The sequence below is a fragment of the Corythoichthys intestinalis genome, chromosome 6 (assembly GCF_030265065.1).
Source record: "Corythoichthys intestinalis isolate RoL2023-P3 chromosome 6, ASM3026506v1, whole genome shotgun sequence".
NCBI classification, from domain to species: domain Eukaryota; kingdom Metazoa; phylum Chordata; class Actinopteri; order Syngnathiformes; family Syngnathidae; genus Corythoichthys; species Corythoichthys intestinalis.
In genome coordinates this window covers 42,581,497-42,608,144 of record NC_080400.1, presented here as the reverse complement: position 1 = coordinate 42,608,144, position 26,648 = coordinate 42,581,497, and the positions used below count along the sequence as shown (strand labels likewise).

The following is a 26,648-nucleotide window of genomic DNA, read 5'->3' as shown; positions in this document are numbered from 1 at the left end:
CTTTCTACCACTCACTCTGCAGTCCCAAAAGCCAGCTCAAAGTTGTGCTTGCGGTTGGCAGGTGACAAAGATTCATAGTCAAACTCTGTGGGAAAGAACGAGTGTACCAGAGCACAGAAAGCCATGCCATCGCTCCAACTGGATGAGAAGTTCTGGATGTCTATGTTCTACAGAAAAAAGAAAAAAAAACGATGAATTTATCGCAAGGGTGCACATGAGGCAAAAAACTTAAAATCAAAAGTCACTGGGAGATAATGGAATAGAACAGTCTGACTATAAAACTGTCTCCACTTTCTGTAAAAATGATAGATGTAACAGGCCGATACTTAATCTTCATACTTGCCATTGTTTAACTTGACTAAAAAATAAATAAAAATCAGATGTGTCGAATTGTGCTTGTTTGTCTTTTATTTTATTTTTATATTTTTTAAAGCCTTTACAAAATGGTACTAGTCATGAAAGTCAGGATAGACTGCACAAGCTACTACAGGACTAAATATCTAAAGTTAGTATTATTATTTTACTTTACCAAACAATCTACTGTATTTTTCGGACTATAAGCTGCTACTTTTTCTTTTTGCTAAAAAATAAATAAATAAAAATCAGATGTGTCCAATTGTGTTTCTTTGTCCATTATTATCTTTTTATTTTTTAAAGCCTTTACAAAATGGTTCTAGTCATGAAAGTCAGGATATACTGCATGAGCTACTACAGGACTAAATATCTAAATATAGTAATATGAATGCAATGTAAAATTATTATTTTACCAAACAATCGACCGTATTTTTCGGACTATAAGCCGCTACTTTTTCCTCGCCGTTTCTACCCTGCGGCGTTTATAAAAAACGGCTAAGTCGTAGATTTTTTTTGTTAACAAACAAGCTTCAGATTTTCCGGTTCAAAATATTTGTAAAAAATGGATCATTAGACATATTTTAAAAGAATGGCTTTCCAAATTTTGCCATGACATAGCTCTCAGCCGCTGCACTAGCACCAATACAGATTGCCAGAAGCTTGTCAGACTTACTAAAAACTCAGGATTTTATAGACATGGCGCCATCTGATACTATATGCTGCTATAAAAGAACAATTTGAAATGGATGGGCATCCATTATTTGCTAAGACAAGAGAATGTGATGCTAGTGTTGATTAGCTGTTTTCAACTGGCATTTGGAGGACTTTATCGCCACATCATGCTAGAACAAAGCTGCTATATGAGGGCTAGTGTTAGATGTTAACCGCTTTTAAGAGGATTTCATCCACTTCAAGTTTAGAAGGCAAGTTAAAGTGGATTATGTATCTTTGCAAATGTAGTGACTTGTGTGTTTTTTTTTTTTAAATTAGCATGGTTTTAAGCATTCAAACAACACGAGTTGGGGATGTTGATACGTTTTTATCTGGTTAAAAACGGTTAAAAAAGATAATTTTGATTAATCAAGTATTTCTGTGTAACATCTATGTAAATATTCAGTGTCATGATATGGACCCCTGCGGCTTATAGTGAAGTATGGCACATAATGAGGATTTATTTCTGAAATTTTGTGAAATTTGGCCGGTGCGGCTTATAATTAGGTGCACTTTATAGTCCAGAAATTATGGTAATTCAGCTCCCTGGGAAAAAAAAATCTTGCAATATCTAGGATAATAATGAAATCTTACCCATTTAATTGACTAGGTTATTTCCTAAGGGAAATTCTGATACGAAATCTCCAAATCAAGCTATATGGCTGAACTATTTGGGTAAAGCTTTGGATGTAGCACGGAACGTCCAACTATTTATTATGTTTTTAAAATCTACTATTACTATTATATCTTTTTTTCACAGATCATAAATGATGGCAGTTGGACCCATATTTTTATGAAAGACCACATTTTCAGCACCTTTCATATACAGTGGGGCAAATAAGTATTTAGTCAACCACCAATTGTGCAAGTTCTCATACTTGAAAATATTAGAGAGGCCTGTAATTGTCAACATGGGTAAACCTCAACCATGAGTGACAGAATGTGGGGGAAAAAAAACAGAAAATCACATTGTTTGATTTTCAAAGAAGTTATTTCCAAATTACAGTGGAAAATAAGTATTTGGTCACCAACAAAAAAAGCAAGATTTCTGGCTGTCAAAAAGTTCTAACTTCTTCTAACGAGTTCTAACGAGGCTCCACTCGTTACCTGTATTAATGGCACCTGTTTTAACTCATTATCGGCATAAAAGACACCTGTCCACAACCTCAGTCAGTCATTCACACGCCAAACTCCGCTATGGCCAAGACCATAAAGCTGTCGAAGGACACCAGAGAGAAAATTGTAGACCTGCACCAGGCTGGGAAGACTGAATCTGCAATAGGTAAAACGCTTGGTGTAAAGAAATCAACTGTGGGAGCAATAATTAAAAAATGGAAGACATACAGTACATAAAATCTCGGCTTGGCTTCGTTAACGAAGATTTCATGAAGGAGGTTTCCCACGTCGACTGCAGGCACGCTCGTGGCTGACAAGGCCAATGCGAGATAGGCAGGTGCGGCCGCAGCGGCTGCAGTCAAAGGTCACGTCAGGTACGACTGCTGAGGCTTCTCGAGTTTTACTCCTGCTGCGTTTATCCCTAAGGTTGTTTTTGCGGGAATCCTCGAAGGAGAAGGCAGCCTGGTGGATGATGTGGCGCCAGGAGTCGCGGTCAGCAGCCAGATTAGACCACTGGCTATGGTCAATGTGGCAGGTACCGAGGGACTTTTTCAGGGAGTCTTTGTAACGCTTTTTTGGTGCCCCTCTATCACGGTGGCCAGTGGAAAGCTCGCCATACAAGACTATCTTGGGCAGGCAATGTTCGTCCATTCTGGCGACATGTCCTGGACTGGGAGAATGTTTTATGGTCAGATGAAACCAAAATAGAACTTTTTGGTAGAAACACAGGTTCTCGTGTTTGGAGGAGAAAGAATACTGAATTGCATCCGAAGAACACCATACCCACTGTGTAGCATGGGGGTGGAAACATCATGCTTTGGGGCTGTTTTTCTGCAAAGGGACCAGGATGACTGATCTGTGTAAAGGAAAGAATGAATGGGGCCATGTATCGAGAGAATTCGAGTGAAAATCTCCTTCCATCAGCAAGGGCATTGAAGATGGGATGTGGCTGCGTCTTTCAGCATGACAACCAGCCCAAACACACAGCCAGGGCAACAAAGGAGTGGCTTCGTACGAAGCATTTCAAGGTCCTGGAGTGGCTTAGCCAGTCTCCAGATTTCAACCCCATAGAAAATCTGTGGAAGGAGTTGAAAGTCTGTGTTGCCCAACGGCAGCCCCAAAACATCACTGCTCCAGAGGAGAGCTGCATGGGGAAATGGGCCAAAATACCAGCAACAGTGTGTGAAAAGCTTGTGAAGAGTTACAGAAAACGTATGGCCTCCGTTATTGCCAACAAAGGGAACATAACAAAGTATTGAGATGAACTTTTGGTATTGACCAAATACTTAATTTCCACCATGATTTGCAAATAAATTCTTTAAAAATCAAAAAATGTGATTTTCAGTTTTTTTTTTCTCCACATTCTGTCTCTCATGGTTGAGGTTTACCCATGTTGACAATTACAGGCCTCTCTAATATTTTCAAGTGAGAAAACCTGCACAATTAGTGGTTGACTAAATACTTACAGTATTTGCCCCACTGTATTAAAGTTCAACTATCAAAGTGCATGTTTCCTCACAGTGAACGTTAACTGGTTGCGGGCATGTCTGAAGTGCACATGATCGCTAACTTGAGTGAAAGGCAACATGTCAGGTCATCAGATGAACAAAAGAGTATTTCCTCTTAGCCAGTTAGAGTCGTGGCTGCTTTGTCAAATTTCACTATAACTCAAGCCACATGGGGCTGCTGGCAGATACTGCTGGGTAACAGTGCAGCAACGTGTCAACAGATTTAGCCATGACCTAAAATGTTAAAACGCTGTCAGTACACCCAAAAACACACTTTTACAAAAATACACACGTACAAGCACTTTCACCACCATACAGTGCAGACTAATTTAACACATTAACACTATGTTTATTGGGTTGCTGAGCAGTTGGAAGTGTAGCAGTCTATTAAGTAGAGGCTTCTTGTGACAGAAGTGGTTACTACAGGGCACCAGGAGATTCGCTATTCCATCTAGCCAGCAATTTTTTAAGGCTTATCCTGGTCATGAGTGAGCTGGAGCCAATCCCAGCTGACTTTTGGCAAAGGTATTCAATGTGGTCTAGTTGCCGGTCATCACAGGACACATTAAACCCACTTGATTCAAAAGAAATGTGTGCGATGTAAATAAACACAGAATACGATGAATTGCACACCTTTTTCAATTACAATTGAACAATTTCGAATACATAATGAAGTACTTTAGAAAGTACTTAAATTCAGAATGACTAACATGGTGGTTTGTGCCAATATTCTGTTATTTTGAATGTTATGCAGCAACCTGTCCCAGGTGCAACAAAACACAGGGAAAGTTGATGCTCATAAATTATGCTCATAAAACTCAGAAAATTCCACAGGTAAACTGGTCAAATGGAAAAAAAAGTAGCAAAAAGGGATTTAGGTATTTCATCATCTCTAAAGAGAATATGGATGTAAGTGTCAATGCCGAAAACCAACATTGAAAGCTCATGTCTTTCTGGTGGGACTAGATTAACAAGTTTAAATGAACTATGAACGGCCGGCTCCCTAAACGTGTCTTGAGTCCAGACACATGATAAGCACACCGAAGACCGAGCATGAACTCTACTCGAACTCAGAACCTACAGGCAACAATAAGTCTGCAATCAAGTGATCGGCCTTGAGGCAAAAATAAATAAATAAAATTGGGGATCAATCTCAATCAATAAAATGAGTATGTAGGGGAATTTATGAAGCACAAAATATGACAATAGAGACCTGAACTCTGGAGCGACTGAAGTTGTACATCAATCACAACTCAGGCTGTCAAACAATTAATTGAGTTAATCACAGTTCAAAAATTAATTAATTGTAATTAAATGCAATTCAAACCATCTCTAAAATATGCCATATTTTTCTGTAAATTATTGTTGGAATGGAAAGATAAGACACAAGACGGATATATACATTCAACATACTGTACATAAGTACTGTAGTTGTTTATTATAACAAGAAATACACAAGATGGCATTAACATTATTAACATTCTTTCTGTTAAAGAAAGGGATCCACGAATAGAAAGACTTGTAGTTCTTAAAAGATAAATGTTAGTACAAGTTATTGTAATTTTATATTAAAACCCCTCTTAATGTTTTCGTTTGAATAAAATTTGTAAAATTTTCAATCGAAAAAATAAAGTAGTTGCTCGCCATTGTTGACGTCGCCGAGCGGTGACGTCACATGGCTTCCTGCCATTCTTACACAGTGTCTTTAACTATGTAAGGTAGTGATTAAAATACACCACAAGGTGTCAATGGCTAGTTTTAGGGGCAGTTTACATGGCGACTCTGTGACACGAAGACGCAATGACTGTGTTGCGGCGTGGCCTCGCGTGCACATGGTGTTGGCGAAGACGAAAAATTCTGAATCCTGCCTCCTAAGTGGAAGAATCCGATTGCGTGGGATTGAGGGGGGCTTCCTCGGCATGCATATCAAAGGCTACCGTGGCGGGAGACTGCGCCGATAACGTCAGCACTCGTACACGTTACATTGGGCGTGCGCAGCGGTGCTACTAAACATTAAAAACAGCAAATATGGTGGAATGTTGGCTTTAATTTACTGTTTTAATAATATTTTAAAATTAAATATGTTGAATGTTTGGATTTTTGTGCCTTTTTGAACAAAAGAAAAATGCCATTGCTTCGAGTGGGCGGGCATATTTTTTCCCGGGCTGAGGGAGCTTGTTGGGGTCAAAGTGCATCATTCTCTGTCGCCCTGTAAATCTGCACTGCCCCCTAGGGCCTGGCATAAATCCTACATCGTTTTCATGTGGAATTGCAACATTGTTCGAATGGAGACGCAAATGCAAATGCAAACTTGACATTTTTCGTATTCTCAGAGAGTCATCATGTAAACGGCCCCTTAAATTACTTAGAAATCAAGCCAATGAGTGTGTTTTGTCCCTCGACTGATGCCGTAGTTCCCTGTGTACTGGTCCATCCACGTCATTTGAGTGCTGGCTTCACAACGAGACCTCTGATAGTTTGTATATTGTGACTAAATATTTCCATCCAGTGTAATTGTTTAGCTAAACGAAATGTTTGAATAGATTTTGACCAAAGTCTGAGTAAGTTTTATGTGTATTTTGTATAGCTATTTTGATTCGGAATGCCAGTTCTCTTTGCATTTGGCGCTTTTTTTTGGTGAACATTATTTTTTTTGAGAGATAGGAACATTATTTTTGTTGTGGTTTCACTAAATAATACTTATGTTTGTTGTGAAGGAGTTGACGAAGCCTATGCCAATAAACGGTGCGGTCCAATGAACGCCTGTGTCCACTCGCCGTTCTCAGCCTCTTAGCTCTCAATGTGCAAAAAACGCCGTCATTGTAATCTGTTTGAGGCAATGCATGAGTGGCTCATTCCGCGCATGCGTTAAATACGTCAAATATTTTAACGTGATTAGTATAAAAAAACGCCCGTCAACGCGATAAATTTGACAGCACTAATCACAACCTGTCTAGCATGTACACTGCCTCTTGCCTGCAACTATAATAATTAATAATTAATAATTAATAATAATAATCAATAATTATTAATTGTACTTTACCTGGTAGCCTACGGTCTTCGATCGACACCACTCGAGAAGGATTTGTTTGATACTGCTGGCACTAGAAACTCCAAAACTTTGCGAGCGCTTAAGTTTAGGTTTGGACTCCACAATTTTGGGGTGACTGTACAGACAAAAAGACCATATTAATGAATGCTCTTCCATTATGTTCACGTAATCTTACAGCTAAACAGTACATTCACCTGTTATTGACATCTGTGTCCAACCTCTCAAAAATTGACCGACGGGCCTGAGCTCCAATGTTTCTTGGTAAAGTCTGTGACCTCACCAGCTCTCGTCTCCTTTCTCCTCCATGCCCAAAGGATCGCTCTTTGCTTTCAACAGTGTTATCTCTACATGCGGACAAAAAATCTTAAGTCTTAAACCAACCAAAACTTGAATTAAATTTGTACTCCTGTTTGAACTAACCTGTCATGATGAGGTAATGCAGCATAAGTCACAGTTTTAGCTGGGGCTGAACCCGTTTTCTCTGCAATCACAATCATCAGTTGTCACTGTGGTCTCAGAATTAGTGTCAGTCTTCCTGCGTAGCTCACCGTGGAGGCGTGAAGTTCCATGAGCTCTGCTGAGTGTGGGGGTCCAAGTCTTCATGGGAGACACTGCTAACAAACCACAACTAAGTCTGGAGTTTGGGAAATGAGATGTGACCAGTGTAATTAAGTTGTGCCATGGTGCCTTTTGTAAAAACTACAGTGATCCCTCACTACTTCGTGCTTCAAACTTCGCGCCCTCACTCCATCACGGATTTTTTTTCAATTAAAAAGAAACAAAAACAGATTAACTGTTCCGAGCCGATCGCGTAGTCTCACTTTCCCTCCCTCCCTCTCCCTGCTCTTTGTTGGTCAGGCAGCGAGTGCACTGGAGTCGCTTATCAAGGTAAACTATGATTGACAGACGTTTAATGTTTGAAGTTTGGTTCTCTGGCAAGATCAAAGTGCAGCATACGCCGATCATCGTTTCACTTGTTAAACAGCTGCTGCGGCAATTCATTGTAAGTGTGCATCGTAAGCGGATTTGAGTGGACTTTTGATAAAGACAAGCATTTTTCTGCTTTATTCTTGTTTAAAAATAATTAGGTTGGACAGTAATATGTTTAAAGCTTATCACAATTATTACATTTAAAGTGCTTAAAAACTATTTATTAAAATATATATGGCAGAAAACACATACAAGACTGAAAAAGCAGTTTCTGCTCTTGCACCCCTCTTTAAAATAAACTGCTGTATTTTAAGCCAAAAGAACTGTTGTGTTTGATACAATAGTATGTCTATATGCTGTCATAGCAGCTTCATGGCACATTAAGCCCCCGAACTATTTGTAATTTGTCTGTCTTACCCTGGAAACCCCCTTTTACAGATGTCGCACAACCGCTTTTGTTTCAACTCAGCCATAAAAAGAAGGGAGGAATTATATTTATTATTCAAAATGTCTGTCATTTTTAGCTAAGAATCATTAATTGATGGCTAATATTTCGTTTAAAAAAAAAAAACCCAACTTAAAAAAAAATACTTCACTTGCATATTTTAAACTTTAAAACAAATTACGTCACGATGAAGACAATGGTGTCTGTAAATAAGTCACGGATATCTACCTCATAACTATTGATCAATTGTATTGTTTTTTTTGTTACTGTCGAATTTTCCCCTTATTTAAGATGATAAATAATCGATCCAAACAAAGAAAATCTCGACCACTCCTTGATGTCTGCCATTTCTGCATCGCGATCCTTGTTATATTACTAAGGTTTCGCCCTTAAAATACCCAAAAAATCCCGTTGTGGCCATTCACAGCTGTGTCTTAACATTCGGTGATACATGCTACATGGAGTTTTTGCATCGAAAAGAGGTAAGTACGCGATAATATCACATTAAAATCGTGGCGTCTTTAATTATGCTCTCTCATGCTCTCGCCTGCAGTCAGGGTTTTGCCGTTTAAAAAATGTTTATTTCTCTAAAATGCCCTCCTGTCCTAATTTTTTCCCCCAGAAAATGGGGATTTTAACCTTTCCAATGATGTATGACCCATGCACATAGGACAGTTTTGAAATTTGGCCAAATTGGGGGTCTCAGAGCGGAACTTCAAGCCACTTGAGTTTTTTTTTTTTTTTTAATTATACTTTGAGGAAAAAAAGTGAAAAACATGTCTGTCTGTCTGTCTGTCTGTCTGTCTGTCTATCTATTCCATACATATTCCATAAATATTCCATATATCTTTCCAATGCTAAAAATGAATAAATACATTGAACACACACACAAACACCAAAAAAAAAAAAAAAAAAAAAACATTTTTGGGGGGGCTACTTCACGTTCTTTCAGTTAACGTACTGACTACTGTACTTGGATGTGTTTTCTCTTGTATATAAAAAACCATTAAAGGTCTTGGATATTGTTTCCTGTTTTTCCTCTTAAGAGCGCAATGCCATGCCAGGATAATCAAATAATGAGCCATATAAAGTATAAGGCGCATCGGATTTTAAGCGCACTTTCGGATTTTCAGAAAATATAAGTGCGCCTTATAGTTCGAAAAATACAGTAAGTAATTTTTCAAAAAAGCTTTTTTAAGTACACTATTTGAGACTTTCTCAATTTGAGAAAGATTCTGTCAAAACAGTGCTTTTAAGGCAAAATTTATATGCTTATGTTGATACAGAGCATAAAACACTTTTCTCTAAAACGTTCTTTTTGTTCAAACCTGAGGTTTGGGGTAAATTGAGCCACCTACCTCGGGTTAAATTGTACTACCAATCAATTCAACTCCATATGACCCAATGGTTCCTTTATTATTCAAATTAAATGAAATATACAGTTTAATATAGTAGCATAACACAGCAACTAGACTATAAAAACTACAAAATATCTGATCACAACATTGACCATGCTGGCTGCTCTCTCCAGATCAGTGACTGACCTAGGATGAGAATGATGATATTAAAACGTATTTCCATGTCCTGCCTATCTGTAAAAACATTAATGAAGAAGAGTCCTTGACCTTCCTCTTTAATCTAACATGGTAGCAAAGTTGTTGCAGAGTTAGATACATATGTAAGGCCACTATTGAATAATGTTAAGACAGTATATTATATATTTTGTACTGCTGCAATGATTAATCGATTAACTCGAGTATTCATTTAGAAAAAAATATTCAAATTAAATTTTATTGCTTCGAGTATTCGTTTAATTTAAATGGTGTTGTAAAGGTTTATTTTGAAAGTGTTTGCATTTAGTTTTACTGATTAGGGTGGATACACTGCCCTCTGGTCTGCCTCATTTCACATGGCTGAATCCAACTGCTCTCTGTTAAGACCAATGTAAGCTAAGTTTTTGTTTGAGCTAATGTTTTTATGCATTCATAATTTAGTTTATAGGCATAATTAAGTTGTTTTTTTAGTTGTATTTAGTCGTTGTGGGGATATGTGTCTGAACCATTTTTCAGAGCATTGTAAAAAAAAAAAAAAAAAAAAAAAAAAAAGCATTTTATAGCATTTAAGCTAGCAGACTTTTGCTATGTTAGTTAGCCAATTGTTCTTTTGTTGTACATACAGTAGATCTTCATTTTTTTTTTAATACTGTTTGAGGCTCAGCTCAGGTATTTTAATTTTTCATGTTCCTTATCCGATTACTCGATTATTCGAACTAACAAGTTCATCGATTAATCGACTACTAAAATAATCGATAGCTGCAGCCCTAATATTTTGTATATTAGTTTTTATAGTCTAATGGTTGTGGTATGCTTTTACATTAATATATGAAATTTGAATAATAATGGAACAATTTGATGTTTAGGAATTGATGATGGCGCAATTTACCCCACATCAATATGTCCAGAGGCACAATTTACTGCATATGAGGGTTAATTTGTGGGTTAAAGTTATTCTGTTTCATTATTAATAAAGGTTGTTATGAAAGTATGTATGTTAGCAAACATGAATAGCAACATGGACATACAAAGTGAAGCATATCTAAATATTTATGGCTGCAAATTAGGGTAAAAAACAACACAAATAACCAAGTCTCCGCTGGTTATCAGTGTCACCTTGTTGAACTGGAAAATCTGCGATCGATTGAGGCTTAACGACGCCGGCTGCTGATTGGCCGAGAGGGAAGGCTTCCAAGACTGGTGAAGAACCAGAAGAGGTGGGGCTACTAGGCGAGTCAGGAGAATTCTTAATTTCTGCTGTCTTGGTGGTGGCCGTGATAGGGAAGTGAGCCATTCGCATGGCGACCTGGGCTGTGTGTTCATGTGGGGAATCCCGGGGTGGGGATGTCTTTCCATGTACCAGCAAGGAATGCTCTGATTAAAAGAAATAAAAAGTATCACATTAACACAAATGGCCTAATTGAAAGTTGATCACATGCATTCCTTTTGGTTGCTGTGTTATCTTTGAAAACATTGACTACAAAACATTGATCTAATCGCGTGGCCGTTGCAAATGTAGCAAGACCACTCATATGCTTTCACACAAAGCCTTTGAGGCTCTCTTTGTGACCTGCCGTAACAACTCCCACAAAGCATACAGTGGTATGAAAAAGTATCTGAACCCTTTGGAATTTCTCACATTTCTGCATAAAATCACCATCAAATGTGAGCTGATCTTTGTCAAAATCGCACAGATGAAAAAACAGTGTCTGCTTCAACTAAAACCACCGAAACATTTATAGGTTTTCATATTTTAATGAGAATAGCATGCAAACAATCAAGGAGGGGGAAAATAAGTAAGTGAACCCTCTTCCTAAGGAGACTTAAAGAGCAATTGAAACCCATTTTTACCAAACAATTAAGTCAGGTGTGTGCTCAATCAATGATGAGTGGTCTAGAACAATATAAAACACACACTTTGTAAGAATTGTCTTGATGAGAAGCATTGTCTGATGTGCATCATGACTCGGTCAAAAGAGCTGTCTGAAGACCTGTGATCAAGTATTGTTGATTTGTATCAAGCTGGGAAAGGATACAAAACCTCTATCTCTAAAAGTCTAGATCAGGGGTCCCCAAACTACGGCCAGCGGGCCAGATATGGCCCGCCTCCACATTTGGTCCAGCCCCCGGAACAATACCAGAGAGCATTTTGATTTCAAAAATTTTTTTTTAATTACTGTAAAAAAAATGTTTTTTCAATAGTGTTAATTACTTCCTGGCTTTTTTCTGTGAAGAACCCAGAGAGGGTTATTTTGTTATAATTGATGTAATTAATAGTGTTATTATCATTTATTATTATTCTATTATCATTTTTATTTTATTTACTTTTGTTCCGTGAAGAATCCAGAAAGGGTTATTTGATTGTGGCTTTCTAAAAAACAATAATTTTTTACATTTAGGCACTCCTGCAATCGTCACACTTTTTCTGTTACGAACTGACCCCGGCCCCTCATCAGAGAAGGGAAAAGTTATGTGGCCCTCACAGGAAAAAGTTTGGGGACCCCTGGTCTAAATTTTCATCAATCGAAAGTCAGAGAAGTTGTATACAAATGGAGAGAGTTTGGCACTGTTGCTTCTTTCCCAAGGAGTGGCCGTCCACCAAAGATGACGCCAAGAGCTCAGCGCAGAATACTCAGAGAGGTAAAAAAGAACCCTAAAGTGACTGCTAAAGACTCACAGAAATCACAGGCACAGTCCAGTATCAATGCGCACACATCAAATATATGTAAAACTATGGCCAATAATGGTGCTCATGGGAGGATTCCACAGAGGAAGCCACTGTTGTCTAAAAAAACATTGTTGCTCGTTTAATGTTTGCAAAAAGACAGAAAGGACACTCCAGAGAAGTTTTGGCAAAAATACTGGACTGATGAAACCAAAGTTGAATTGTTTGGGAGTAACACACAACGTCATGTGTGGAGGAAAAATGGAACAGCTCACCAACATCAACACCCCATCCCCACTGCGATTTGGGGCTGTTTTGCTTTCTCAGGGCCTGGACAACTTGCAATCATTAATGGAAGAATGAATTCAAAAGTTTATCAGGAGTTTCTGCAGGAAGACTTGAGGCCGTCTGTCAGGCAGTTGAAAGTAAAAAGAGGATGGATGCTGCAACAAGACAATGATCCAAAACACAGAAGTAAATAAACTTCAAAATGGCTTCAGAAGAAAAAAATACACGTTCTGGAGTGGCCAAGTCAGAGTCCAGACTTGAACCCAATTGAGATGCTGTGGCATGACCTAAATACAGCAGTTTTGTAGAGAAGAATGAGCCAAGATTAGTCCTGATTAATGTGCCAGACTGATCTGCAGCTACAGGAAGCGTTTGGTTGAAGTTATTGCTGCCAAAGGCGGCCCCACAAAATATTAAATGTGATAGTTCACTTACTTATTTTTCCCCCTTCTGTCATTGTTTGCATACTATCCTCATTAAAATATGAAAATCTATATATGTTTGGGTGGTTTTAGTTAAAGCATACAGTTTTTTCATCTGTGTGATTATGACAAAGATCAGATCACATTTGACGGTGATTTTACGCAGAAATGTGAGAAATTCCAAAAAGGTTCAGATATGTTTTCACACCACTGTAGCAGAGCTAAATGTATAGCAAATATCAAAACACACATGACAATTTTTTGATATGCATATACTGTATGTGTTTTGTCCATATATTTGGGGTGCTGGAGCCTCGCCAATGAAAAAGTCTACACAGACTACACACTGTACTGTTCCCCAATCACTGAGAAGTTAATTTACGCTGCCTGTACAGCAGGCAGTCAAACCTCACTACTTTACCATAACTTACTGCACTAAAACTGGCATTTCCCCTCATCCAGTTCTGTAACAACTCTTTGTTTGAGCCTCTCTAAAAGTGCTCGAACATAGCAGAGAGCTGACAGTGATGACATCACTGTGAAATAGTCTGGGATTAATCTGCCAGACTTGACAAATCTCCCTCAGAACCACAGAAAACATTACTCAACTATTTTAACAGGCTAGCACTCAACATCCCCTCATGAAGTGATCCTAAAATCAAGGGGAAAAAAATTAAGCCTCTTTCACTAACTGGCTTGACGTCACTTTTCGAGCTTGAGTTGGAGAACATGTTGCACTGGCATGATGAGAAACACTTGTGGGTACCTGTTGACGCACTGTGTCCGTTTTCCAGGACTGTATGTGCTGGTGCTTGGTCTACTTCTATCGGCTCTTCTCGCTCAATACTCTGCAACACAAATACAGTATGAAGAGTTTAAATGTTTGATTTTAACCAAGTTTGAAGTCATCTTTGACTTTCATTGCAAACCCACTGATGCAATTTGGGCAATATGTGTTGACTCCAGTCATCCAGCGATATGTGTGCGTGTGTCATATTTGGCTCATACAAAGTATGTCACATCAGTAACAAAACACATGAATCAATCATTCCCTGCCCCCGTAAAACAAAAGGTTTTTGCTCTATTTTGAACGCTGTAAAAATAAAAAATAAAATAAAAAAAAGGGGGTTCACAATAACCTGCTAAACTTTTGTAAATTACTGGCAGCTGTTGTTGCTAAAATTGTACCATTTAGAAAAATGAGAAAACTGTAAAACTGAAATATCAACTTAACAATAGACATCTGTTAAAAAACAAACAAACAAAAAAACACTCAATTGTAACTGTTGTTTTGGAGCAACCGACGGTAAAAAGGATGCACTTAGAAAACCGTCTGATTGAGGTGGTGTCATCACTGTGCTCCCTTTCTTATTGTTCCTCTGTTCAACCAGGGTTTGAACCCACATTACCATGGCAGTCGAGCGTGCTGATTACTGTGCTAATAATAACTCAGTCTTACTTCAGCCGCCAGCGCACTTTTTTCAGTTCTTAGCAAGTAAGGTTTTCCTAAACTTCTACACACAAAGCAACCCTTCCAAATATTTTTAAATATCTCAGTAGTCATCACACTGCCAAGATGAAGGTGTGGGTTTGAATCCTGTTTGATGCCTGATGTCACCCTAACTATTGACTAATCCGAGTTGAGATTTGTGGACGTCGCTCTCGAGTGGTGGCAGCCAATACTGGGGTGTTAACAAACAGTGGCGCCACCAGAAATTTTTCATAGGGGTGGCCAGATGGGGCCACTTAAAATCTTGGGGTGGCCAAAACTAAAAGTCATAATTTCAGGTTTTCATTATATTATTGCAGTAAAAAGGACAGGGGAAAACTATCAGAAAGACTTAAGGACAAGGCTACTGATATACTTTGGTGTATTGTGTAATATTTGATGTTACTAATGATTTATTGTGCATAGTCCGTAACTGTCCAGTCAACATTTTGAGTTCCACAACAATACTATTTTATTGTTATGTATATATATTAGGCATAAGGTGTACATTTAACTAGGGCTGTCAAACAATTAAAATTTTTAATCGAGTTAATCACAGCTTAAAAATTAATTAATCGTAATTAATTGCAATTCAAACCATCTCTAAAATATGCCATATTTTTCTGTAAATTATTGTTGGAAAGGAAAGATAGGACTGATATATACATTCAACATACTGTACATAAGTACTGTATTTGTTTATTATAACAATAAATCCACAAGATGGCGTTAACATTATTAACATTCTTTCTGTGAAATGGATCCACGGATAGAAAGACTTGTAATTTATTCATTCATTTTCCATGCTGCTTTTTTCCTCAGGAGGGTCGCGGAGGTGCTGGAGCCTATCCCAGCCAACTACAGGCAGTAGGCAGGGGACACCCTGAACTGGTTGCCAGCCAATCGCAGGGCACAAGGAGACATACAACCATTCACGCACACACTCATACCTATGGACAATTTAGAGTGTTCAATCAGCCTACCATGCATGCTTTGGGGGGAAGGAAACCGGAGTTCCCACGCAGGCACGGGGGGAACATGCAAACTCCACACAGGAAGGCCGAAGCCCGGATTGAACCCTTGATCTCAGAACTGTGAGGCAGACGTGCTAACCACTCAGCAACCGTGCCGCCGACTTGTAATTCCTAAAGGATAAATGTGAGTTTGTATATTGTGACTAAATATTACCATCTAGTGTATTTGTTGAGCTTTCAGTAAATGATACTGTAGCGACTTAACTGTTCTGCCCAATTGCATGATGGGAAGTGGTGCAACCATGACTGTGTGTGGTGGCTGCAAATGCTATATCTTCTCTGCGTTGGATACACTACAGGGTGTTAAGAAAAAGATCAACTCCTGTCATTCTTCCCCACGTGGCTTTCCACAGTGTTTATAGTTGCTGTGAGAGAGATGACAAAGCTTTTTCCAATTAAATGCACGGCCCCAATGAATGCTTTTATCTACTCCACTCACTTGGCACTGCCTCTTATCTTTGTATAGAAGTTAAACGGCGCCATTGTAGGCTGTTTGCAGCAATGCTTGAATGAGTAGTACTGTGAATGTGTTAATTGTAAAAATATTTTCACGTGATTAATTAAAAAAAATTAATTACCACCCGTTAATGCGATAAATTTGACAGCCCTACATTAAAAAAAAAAAAAATGCATTCATTTGGGATGAAATGCATAACTGATGCTACAACAATCTAACGATATATTGGCAAGCGGGGTGGCCAGTGGGATGGCCAACCAATTTATAGGGGTGGCTGTGGCCACCCCTGGCCACCCCCTGGTGGCGCCACTGTTAACAAACCTCAGTGGCAGCCCATCGTCAATCAATGTAAACAGTAACGTTAGCTGCTAGGGTTGCCAACACCCTGAAAATAAAAATAAGGGACATCCAACTGAATGTAAAAAAGGGCTTATTCAATGCCACAACAGCTTTGGGAGCAAAATATTATAAGGATGCCAAAAGTGGCAGAACACCGGTGTTCTGCCAAAATTTACTAAATCGGCAAAACTTCAAGTACGTGTCATGTAGATGAGGCGAATTTGACAACTAATCGGCAAAACTTCATCTACGTGTCATGTAGATGAGGCGAATTTGACAACTAAAGTACTACCGTGCGTTCTCAACTTGTTTTGTTTAGGTGCATGCTGGCAAAACATACTAAAAAATGCCTTAAAAAAATACTTAAATGTAGTTATATAAAGTAAGGACGGTTTGAATACGCTACGTGACAAATGTGGTCAACTGCTTTAAAGCTACTACAAAAAAATACATTGGTTAAAAGTATGAGAGGGAAATACATGTAAAAGTATTTTAACCCTTTAACACCTAAGCCTATTTTGGCCGAATTTGCATGTATTTGATGTTGCCTTTATATTTCAAAGAAAAAATTGTTTACAATGGCCAAATTGGGTCCCTTTTTTCAGGACACCTTGAACTTCATGTCTAAACTGTTGTTTTCTTCACTGACCAATTATAATCCACATTTTGGACCCAAAAAGACATAAAAATCCAAAAAATTTTTTTCAAAATTTGTAATGTTGACGTCCCATTGACAACCAAACATGCTCGACCAAACGTTTTGAAGCTTGATAATATTCATTCAACTTGTTAGGATAAACATTCAATAGAAAAAAATAAGATTGAATAGTTTTATGTTTGACAATTCAACACAAACAGCAGGTATGGTCATAGGCGTTTTTGGCCTTTACACATACTATGGTCAAAACAGGTTATATAGTGTGCAAAATAGTGAGAAAAAAAATTATATATATATATATATCATCTAACACAAAAAGGGTTTGGAAGATATCTCTTTGTGAAGTTAGGTGTTGTACCCATCACCTTATCAAAAGTATATACGTGCATGCAATCAAGCTTCTCGAACACACATCTACATAAAAATTGAAAAGATTATAGTGAAAAAAAATATATATAACATATATATAACACTGAAAAAAAGTATTTAAAAAAATATTTACAAGTAGTTGAATTCAAATTTTTCAGGCATGCGACTCAATAAATTTATTGTTTATTTTTTGCGCACTCAATAAAGCTTCTTCTTGAAGAGGTCACGGAGGGAGCTGCGTCACACAGCCTACTCTTTCGCCGTTTGCGCTCTACTGTCACTTCTACTCGCCGAGACGCCGATTCATCAGAGGAAAACAACGACAAATACAACTCATCTTCTTCCTTGAGTTAATGAAATAATGCATTAGCTTGTGCTAAATGTAGTTTTAGATTCTTTCTGCACGTTTCAAAGTCGCTCGCTCAAACAAACCGGTGTTGTGCATTTTTCGGCACAACACTGGCCGTTGCTTGCTTTGCATGCCTCCCTTTCAATAGTTGGCGCCTCGCTCGGAAATTTATTAAAAATGATCACATTCGGTTCGTCCTTCCTGACATCACAACGACACTTGGGATAAGTAGTCTCTTGTGCTGCTTTCGGTTTTGAAAAAGGACAAGAAATGATGGAAATATGGAGATGGATACATGGTCAATGCAGCGTTTTAATGCATATTTATGAGTGCAATAAAACTATAAAACTCAAATGACATTATCTCCCGTTTTTCTTGGCTGATTGACTTGAAATAAAAAACTGGTGTGGACATCAACTTCCGCACTTTCAAACGAGACCAACCAGCAGCACGTGGGTGATGTAATTACAGCGTGATGAAGCTTCAAAGACGATATGCGTAAATGCGTCGCTGCCGACACGTTCGGTGTTAAAGGGTTAAGGCAAAGAAAAGGTAATTAAAAGCTCAATACAAGGAAAAATAGTGAGTACTTGCTGCTTTTAACCAATAAGCGCATATGTGCCGATGCTTGCGCAAGCGCGCTGTGCATTGTGTAGCACGTTTCGCCACGTAGGAAGGAATTGCCGACACCGGTGGTGGCTCTTCTGTACAATTAGTGTCTTTAGTGGGGCAAATTGAAAATCCGCTCAGCATTTTGGCAGTGCTCTCATGCTCCACATTCAATCCTTCGTTCTTGCTGAGTAGTTTTTTATCGCTTTTGAAAGCTTAGGTTTGAAAAAATTACCCATATCCTTCTTGCCTTACAGTCCTCAGGTGGTTTTGGCTAAGCAAAGCAAATGACCGTCTAAGGTGCTCGTCACATGATCTGTTCTAAAAATGATTTTGACCCATTATAATTTTTTTTGTGTTCATTTCATTCATTTTTGTTTCTTGTTTTATTGCTTTACAACTTTTAAAGACAATATTTTACCAGAAAAGTCTTAATTTTAAAATTATATATAGGAAAGTCAATTACATGCAATGACACTTTTCGGCCACCAGGGCCCCCTCTGACCCCCTTAAACTCTGGGTATGTGCGGAGTTCTCCCGTATTTCAACTTTAGCATCTGTTGGCTGTGTGTGCAGCAGGCGGCACACCCTAGCAATGGCGGACGGGGTACTTGCGATTGTTTTGCTCGGATTAGTCTATGGATTGGTTACGTATGGATCACATTATTTAAAAAAAAAGATATTAGGATGTTTTCTTGAATGATTTGCAATTTTTTAAAAAAAATCTGGAAAATATTTGGTTACCAAATATACCAAGTAGCTTATACCATTTTTTTGTGTATTTTACAGTTTACTTTTTTTTTTTTTTAACCGTAAAATTCAGGCAACCACAGCTGCTAGAATTTTACCACAGAATTACATTTTATTTTAATGACTTTTTTTTTTTTTTTTTCTTTTCTACAGTGCGTAACTGCTATGATCGGACTCTCTGTTTAATAAACATGCAAACACACAGGCGGCCAAAATATATCCCAACCAATGATGACTGATGTGTCAAACATGATTCGCTGAAATAGATATGGAACAACTATGAGCTTTGGCACACGAGCCCCTGTGTCAAAACTCTAACAAAATTAAATACTGCTTTGACTCTAGTGGTGGGCAAACATTTATAGTTGTGCACATTTTGTCAAGGTTACACTATGTCAAAAATGACCTTTTAAAAAGGCTTTCAGGAAGTGTAAGAGAAGGTAGCCATGATAGGGGTAAGTGAACAGGTGTTTGCGTTTTAAACTGTCAGAATGTAGCTGGATGTATTTGACTGAGATCACTGAACAATTTCCCACAATTCCTCCCCTTTCACCATGTGTAAAATCAAAGCATCAGTGTCAGAGCCCGTGTATTGAAGCGGTCTCACTTATTCATGATGTTTAGAATTGGGCTACCTTCAAAATTCATGTAGGAAATCGTAACATCAAAAAGGAAAAAAGGGAATGATTTATTACAGTTATGGTTGTTTAAAAAGGTGCAACCGACAGAATTATGCAGTTGTGTTGTGCATGATGGGAAATGTGACAGAGGCACGTAGCTGTGAAGTGGAAACAGCTGCCTATCATGCAGGAGAAGGGAGACAAACTGTTGAACGTCTGAGCTGTGGGAAGGAGAGCTTCCCTAAAATCCAATGTGGGTCACGGGGGAAATACGATAGCAGGGCTGCTTCAGTTCCTGTAAACTCTCCATTATCGCTACTTCTGATTTGCTGGCAGAACACTCTGCACCACTTCACGCAGAACACATGACTGACAGGAACTTTAAGGTCACAACATTTGAGGCAAGATTCTACGACCATGGGAATTTGCAGGATTAAATTACACCATGTATACAATCAATCTATTGAAGAAATAAACATCAATAATTATTTCCAGGGATAGTGTCCCATGTTATCATCATCAAAATTATGCATTAGAAGGTTTCAAATGGTTTCTACTGTAGAAATGCACAAGCATTTATTAACATTTTTTTTCAACCCCATCAATGATTAATCTTTTTTTCCCCCCATTTAAAAATGCTTGTTTTATGGTAAGAGAAAAGTACTGTATTAATTTCCATTATGTAACACTTCCACCCAAAACACACAACAACGACAAAACTGGTACCAGTACAGTATATTAACAACAATTCAAGAACATGGTTTTTCCTTTCACTTTGAATCACAAAACAAAACTAAAGCATTTAAAGAAGTTAAAGATCCACCCAGATCCAAAAGCATTTTTTCCCTTCCTTTTTTAGACTTTCATCCCGATTCTATTTAATCATGTTTTAAAGCACATAATTTCCCCATCCTTCACTCATTTATTGATACTAATATATTCGCAAAGTTCACAATTTAATGGAATCGTTTTAGAATCAAATTTTATTCCCAACATCATTTTGGTGACATAATGAGAAATAATCTTATGATTTCAATAGCGAACTGCACAAATGCTATTTTTAGACCGCGTCGTCGCCATCGTAACCTGGAAGTGGGTCAACATAGACCCGCCCTCGCGTACAACTCATGTTATTACTACTTGTTTTCTGCCGGTAATCTTTCAAAGAAGAACATGCCGGGTAGACACTGCTGCTATGGAACTTAGAGAAACGACTCTAGACATTACGACATATGAAGGATGTTTTCTTCATACATTTCCCGAAGCCAAAGACTCAGAGGAAAAAATTTGAATAATGGATCAACTTGTGCGGACATCCAAAAGACCAGTTTAACGCCAGCAAGGTGAAGCCATTCACCTTCATATGCAGTAAACATTTTGTTGGGCGCCATGGTCCTACAGATGACAATCCTGATCCATTGAAGATGTAAGCCATTTTGATACTTTTACTTTACTTTATCTTTTTAGCGTGGCATTTTGCTGTGCTGCTTCTGTCTGACAAGGAATGACCTGAAAAAAATTAAAATGGTATCTGACTGCCACTGTTGTTACCTTTTCTGAAACAACTGTAGTAAAGGGGAAGTGTAAAAAAATGATGGAATTAAGATCTGTTATTAATGAAAAAATTAAAAGTGTTCATTGGCTGTCACTGAGTAGCATTTGCGATCGCTACACAAAAATAGCAATGTAAATTACCTCCAAGAACGGTCAAAGATGTAAGACAACCAGAGGATATAATATATAACAAAGACAGGGCATATGGTGGTAAAGGATAGATTGTTGAAACAGGAAAATGTCATTATGTCATAGTTTGAATAGTAATCTCACTTCTATTTTACTGTTGCATACAAGAATTTTGAAGTGGCTTCTTTTCGTTAGTAAGCCTGTCCTGCATGAATCATGACTTTTTTTTTCTTGATTTTTTAAAAATTACCTTAATATAGTACAGGAGGCCTCAAACTTGCAGCCCAGGGGTCAATTTTGGCCCACGAAACATTATTTTGCGGACCTCATTTGACATTCAGTTGTAGTATTAGGCTACGTCTAGACTAGGGTAGATAATCTTCTCCAGGGTATTTTTCCGACTATTTTTATACCTGTCCGTACTACATTTAAGGCCCCACTGCTTCTGCATGATACGCCTGCATTTGCGCAAACCGCATGGGTGGAAAGACAGGCGGAAATGTCATGAAAAAAACTGATCGCGTGCCTCTGTTACTGGGGCTACCATGCAGTTCACTTTTCGTAGTTTAATTTTCCCCTACACATTTTAATATATTACAGTTCATTTGGCGGAGTTGGGAGGTGCCAGCCCCGCAGCTGGCTGATCGGAGACTTAACACGGGAGACGAGCTCTGTAATAAAAGGCTCATATGCGTGTAATCTGCGACTGGAGGACCACCAGTGGGCACTGAATTGAGGTGTATTACTGAGACGTACATTTGAAGCTTCAAGAAAAAAGTGTGAATGCATTATCAGCTCATCACAATGCTTAAAAGTATGAGAAGGAAACACATGCAAAAAGTATTTTGAGGCAATGAAAAGGTAATAAGACTCAATAAAAACACAGATAGTAACTACTCGCCGCTTTTAACCAATGTGCGCATGTGTTGGACGTCTCGCCGCGTAGAAGGAATTGGAGTAACCCGGTAGTGTTAGTCTAGTGACAGTGACAATCTACGTCATCACCCCGAGCCCCAATTGCGCGCTTAAAACATGGCGCCCTCCGTAGGTCAAAACATGTACTAAATATTATAGATTTTTAAATCAGTAGTAGTAAATTTAGCTGCTTTTAACAACACTTTTCTAAGTACCGTAATTTTCGGACTATAGGACGCTACTTTTTTCCCGCATTTTGACTCCTGCTGCTTATAGTCCAGTGCGGCTTATTTTTTTATTTATTTGGGTCAATAGGTAAAATTTTATTTGACGGTGGCGTCATAAGACTGCCATAAGACTGTCATAACTAGGACATGACAGTATTATGGGCATTAATGAATGCTTATGACAGATGTCATTAAGTATCATCCGGCAAATTATGTCACTAACTCCATTTACGTCCGCCTCGGATCTTTTACATCAATTCAAACGTGGGAACATTCGAAACAACTGGAACAGTAACTGAAGAAATAATTAGCACCGAACATGAATTTTGATTGTTATTTACATCTCTAGCGTTGCAATGCATGCTAGGAGGAATGTTGGATGACAACAGTGTTGACAGCAAGAGGCGGCAAAAGTTGACTGTCCCCCCCAAGAGAGCAGTGATGGCCAAATGAAGCTTTTTGAAGCAATTCATAGTGGTTCATTCAGTCTTAGACACTCTGACGATGCCACTGTCAAATAAAGTTTTACCGGTTGATATCTTTTGGTGCAAATATTCCATAATACAGTGAGGAGAGCTGCGGCTTATCGATGAACAAATGCAGTTTTCGTGTCAAATTTGGTGAGTGGCGGCTTATAACCAGGTGTGCCTTATAGTCAGAAAATTGTACAATACAATTAAGAAGTCTTGATGCTATATATATAAGTCCCAAATATATACTGTATATTCTGACGACATTTCTAGTGTTACTGTCCTTTATTTAACTATACTCATCAATCAACTATACCATTCAGAGTATCTTCAAGCTAGACTAAACATATAACAGTGTTTGCCAAAACGACATTAGTGGCTGTTGCTATGGGATCGTTTGCACTGGGAAACCCTTCTGTTTAAACAGGCGGCATGGGGGTGCATGGTGAATGCTATATCCTGTTTAGTTAGAGGATATTGTTAAACTGTCACAGGTATCTCCATGGAGGCATGGGGGTTGGGTGTAGCTGGAGTAGTGGATTTAATGAGCAAAGCTACTTGTTTAAAGAAATATATAAATCACAACTATGCATATATTTGAGGTAATCAAGGCTGCAAAGGGTGATCCATGCTTTTATTCATAAAGCACGGTATCACGTGGGCCACGTCGGACCCGGCACGTCATTTTTTGTGGTCTGCAAAAGTAAATCATGTCCATGACTTTCCAATAACAACATCCTTATCAAAAGAAGAGGATGAAAGAAAACTGAGAAAATGTAGTTTTTTCTAAAATGTTTATTTCAAATGTATTTTTATTTAAAAACAAACAAACAAAAATACAAAAAAAAAAGATATTTGCATGTACTTGACTTCTTTAAAGTAAATTTTTTTTAAAAAGTATAGAAATTCTAAATCTATACCCTACTTAGTTTTTCCACTCTTATTAGAAAAAAAATATATAATAACAAATAACAGAATATTTGCTATTAAGAGGCTCAAAAAAGAGGTTTAGACAGTATTTAGGTCAACAATGTATCCAAACCATTAATCTAACTATCAAATTAGCTATCAATTCATTTGATTACTGATTAGTTGTCAATTAGTTAAATAATGGTGGCAGCCTTAGTTGGTAGACATAACGGCCCTTAGAAGTACTGGTGCACGATAATTATTGGTCCGATAATAGGAATTATGACGTCAGCCCGATAAATCCAATAACATTTATAATAGGACCGATAATATGTGCTGTTCTGGCTTTACAGTTTCTTGTATGGGAAATCAGTTGACCATTTGCGGGCCATTGCTCCCACCTGTTGGTCAGAATAATTCCCTGCATTAATTTTTTTGTTACAGTAGTTTGGTTCAATCACGTACACATTCCGGTGTCTAGCGGGAGCATTGACAGTCGTGAATGCTTTCTGTTACGTTTCCACCTCGGAAATATATGTAAGTATTTTATGTTTACTATAACATATGGATGTGCAATATATGTTTACTTCTGTGGTGAAGGGTCATATGTACAGAACTTCATAAGTTGTGTTATAGAAGCCAGCCAATGCTTTAGTAGCTCAAGCTAGTGTGCTATGCTATACATATAATAGTTGTGTATATAAGTTTATTGTGCAGTTTGTTGTATATTGAGTATTGAATATGTGTATTTTTCTGTTGTACTTTCACAATATTAAGACGAGTGTCTTCCCATAAAGGCAAGGAAAGACCAAGCCTTGTGGTTTATGGAAGTGCATTCATTCTTAGCTGGATGTCGAGCTGTGCAGAAGTGAACCGCACTGTTTTGTTCATGTCATTATGAAAAATCTGATGAGATCAAAGGCAAATCTATGCTGAATCCACCACTAGTTTTTTTTTTTTTTTTTTAACCTCAAGGTGTTCAAAAACTCAGGTTATACATTTGAAAAATTATATTTTTATTATCGGTTATCGATATCGGTATCAGCTTTGAGGAGCAGGAAATTATCGGTATCGGTTTCAAAAAATGGATATCGTGCACCCCTACTTAGAAGCAAACCGTGACGAAGATGTGGCTCGTGACAAAGATGAGTTTGATGCCATGAGGACACTCAGATTTCTATTCTCCGTGTTTTAGCATCTGAACAGGACAGGTTAAAAAATAAATTAAAAAAAGATGAGTTTGGTGCCATTGAAGCCTCATTTGCATACCTGTCAACCCGAAGCAGTTGGCAATCTTACAAATAGTGACGTATGCCCTTACAAATTGGTGACTAATCTTACAATGTTGTACATAGCATGCAATATGAAACAAAAATAAAACTCAATTTTTAAAATAATATGAATTTATTGGTAATATTGTAACATGTAACCTGGTGCAATCAAAGAACAATAAATATCTTCAGCTACATCATGATTACTAAAATTTAGCAGTGACTTTTGTTATAATTGTTTGTAGCACTTTTGGCAATTTCGGTCATGTCTTTTGATGGGTGCACTTCATGGCACTTGAGCTCGCAATTCAGTTTGACTTAAAGGTAGTTTGTTAGTGTGTCCAATTATAAATTAAAAAGGTCAATTGATAAAATTAACTTACCAATGCAATCTTTAAGTCAGAGAACATTTCTTTTGCTAATTCTGAGAAGTGATCAGCAGTAGTTGCGGGCAAATTGTGTTCAGCAACAAATTGGCAGACTAAAATCTCTGCTTTCGTCACTTTTCTTTCTGCAGACTTCATCTTTTTGACCAGTGTTGTTAATCTTACTTTTAAAACGTAATTAATTACAGTTACAAATTACTTCTCCATAAAAGTTATTGAGTTAGTAACTGAGTTACCTGAATGTAAGAGTAATTAGTTACTTGGCAAAGTAACTTGTGTTTCCTTTTATGTTACCCCCCCCCCCCAAAAAAAAAAAGAAGAAAAAAAAACATAGTAACCTTTGCTATGTTTGGAAGTCATTTTATGTTCTGAATCAACCGTTAAATTTGTTAAAATTGCTCCCGTTTTGGCATTAGTTCCCTTCTGTCTACTTTCGACATGTGAAAGTTTTAAAACTGTTTCATCATTTAAACATAGTTTAAAGTCAAGATTTTGCCGATTTAGGAGTATTTTAGATAAAAAGTTACTTAGGTTAGATAGGAAGGTTCACTACAACAGAGCCTTTCTGAGAAGTCTACTGCTTTAAAATGCCGGCTGTTTACCAACGCCGCCTAGTCTATCATTTCGCATGTAGTTCTATATGCATGTGATATCTAGGCGTAGACTGTAGGCTGTCGGCTACAGTCAGGAAAAATTGGAGCCACCTTGCCTACCATCGCGTTTGCTACAGCGTCACAACAAACACTCTTCTCTCTCCATGTCTCTGACTTTTCTCACGTCATTCAACCAACGCAACGCATAGTAACGCACATTGTCTCGTTGCCTAAATGGTGACAAAATCCGAACGGAGAAAAAAAAAAAACATTAATGTACGAAAAACGTACAGATTTTGAACGTACGGCGTACACATTTAAAAATCAGTGCTCACTTGTACAAATTACGCCGAAACCGTACAACTTGACAGGTACTGTATGCATTTGGATCATGTGTGAGGTGAAACCTGCAAACATTGTGTGAGAGGCATTAATAACCACCATTTGCACATTCACACTGATTGGAAACCATTTTT

At 37.9% G+C, this 26,648-nt stretch overlaps 1 protein-coding gene across 2 annotated transcripts in view; it reads right to left on the bottom strand.

Annotated features, from left to right (window-relative positions):
- smtnl (smoothelin, like) overlaps positions 1-26,648 on the bottom strand; it is a 61,695-nt gene that overhangs the window by 1,027 nt on the left and 34,020 nt on the right. Inside the window, exons 3-9 of one of the 2 annotated variants that reach the window (XM_057839471.1) lie at positions 13,811-13,892; positions 10,786-11,043; positions 7,290-7,355; positions 7,162-7,222; positions 6,936-7,085; positions 6,733-6,856; positions 16-167 (exon numbers count right to left, since the gene is read on the bottom strand). In XM_057839471.1, coding sequence (XP_057695454.1) covers positions 16-167; positions 6,733-6,856; positions 6,936-7,085; positions 7,162-7,222; positions 7,290-7,355; positions 10,786-11,043; positions 13,811-13,892 — 893 coding nt within the window. The remainder of the gene's footprint in view (positions 1-15; positions 168-6,732; positions 6,857-6,935; positions 7,086-7,161; positions 7,223-7,289; positions 7,356-10,785; positions 11,044-13,810; positions 13,893-26,648) is intronic. The other variant, XM_057839472.1, reaches the window with a different exon arrangement.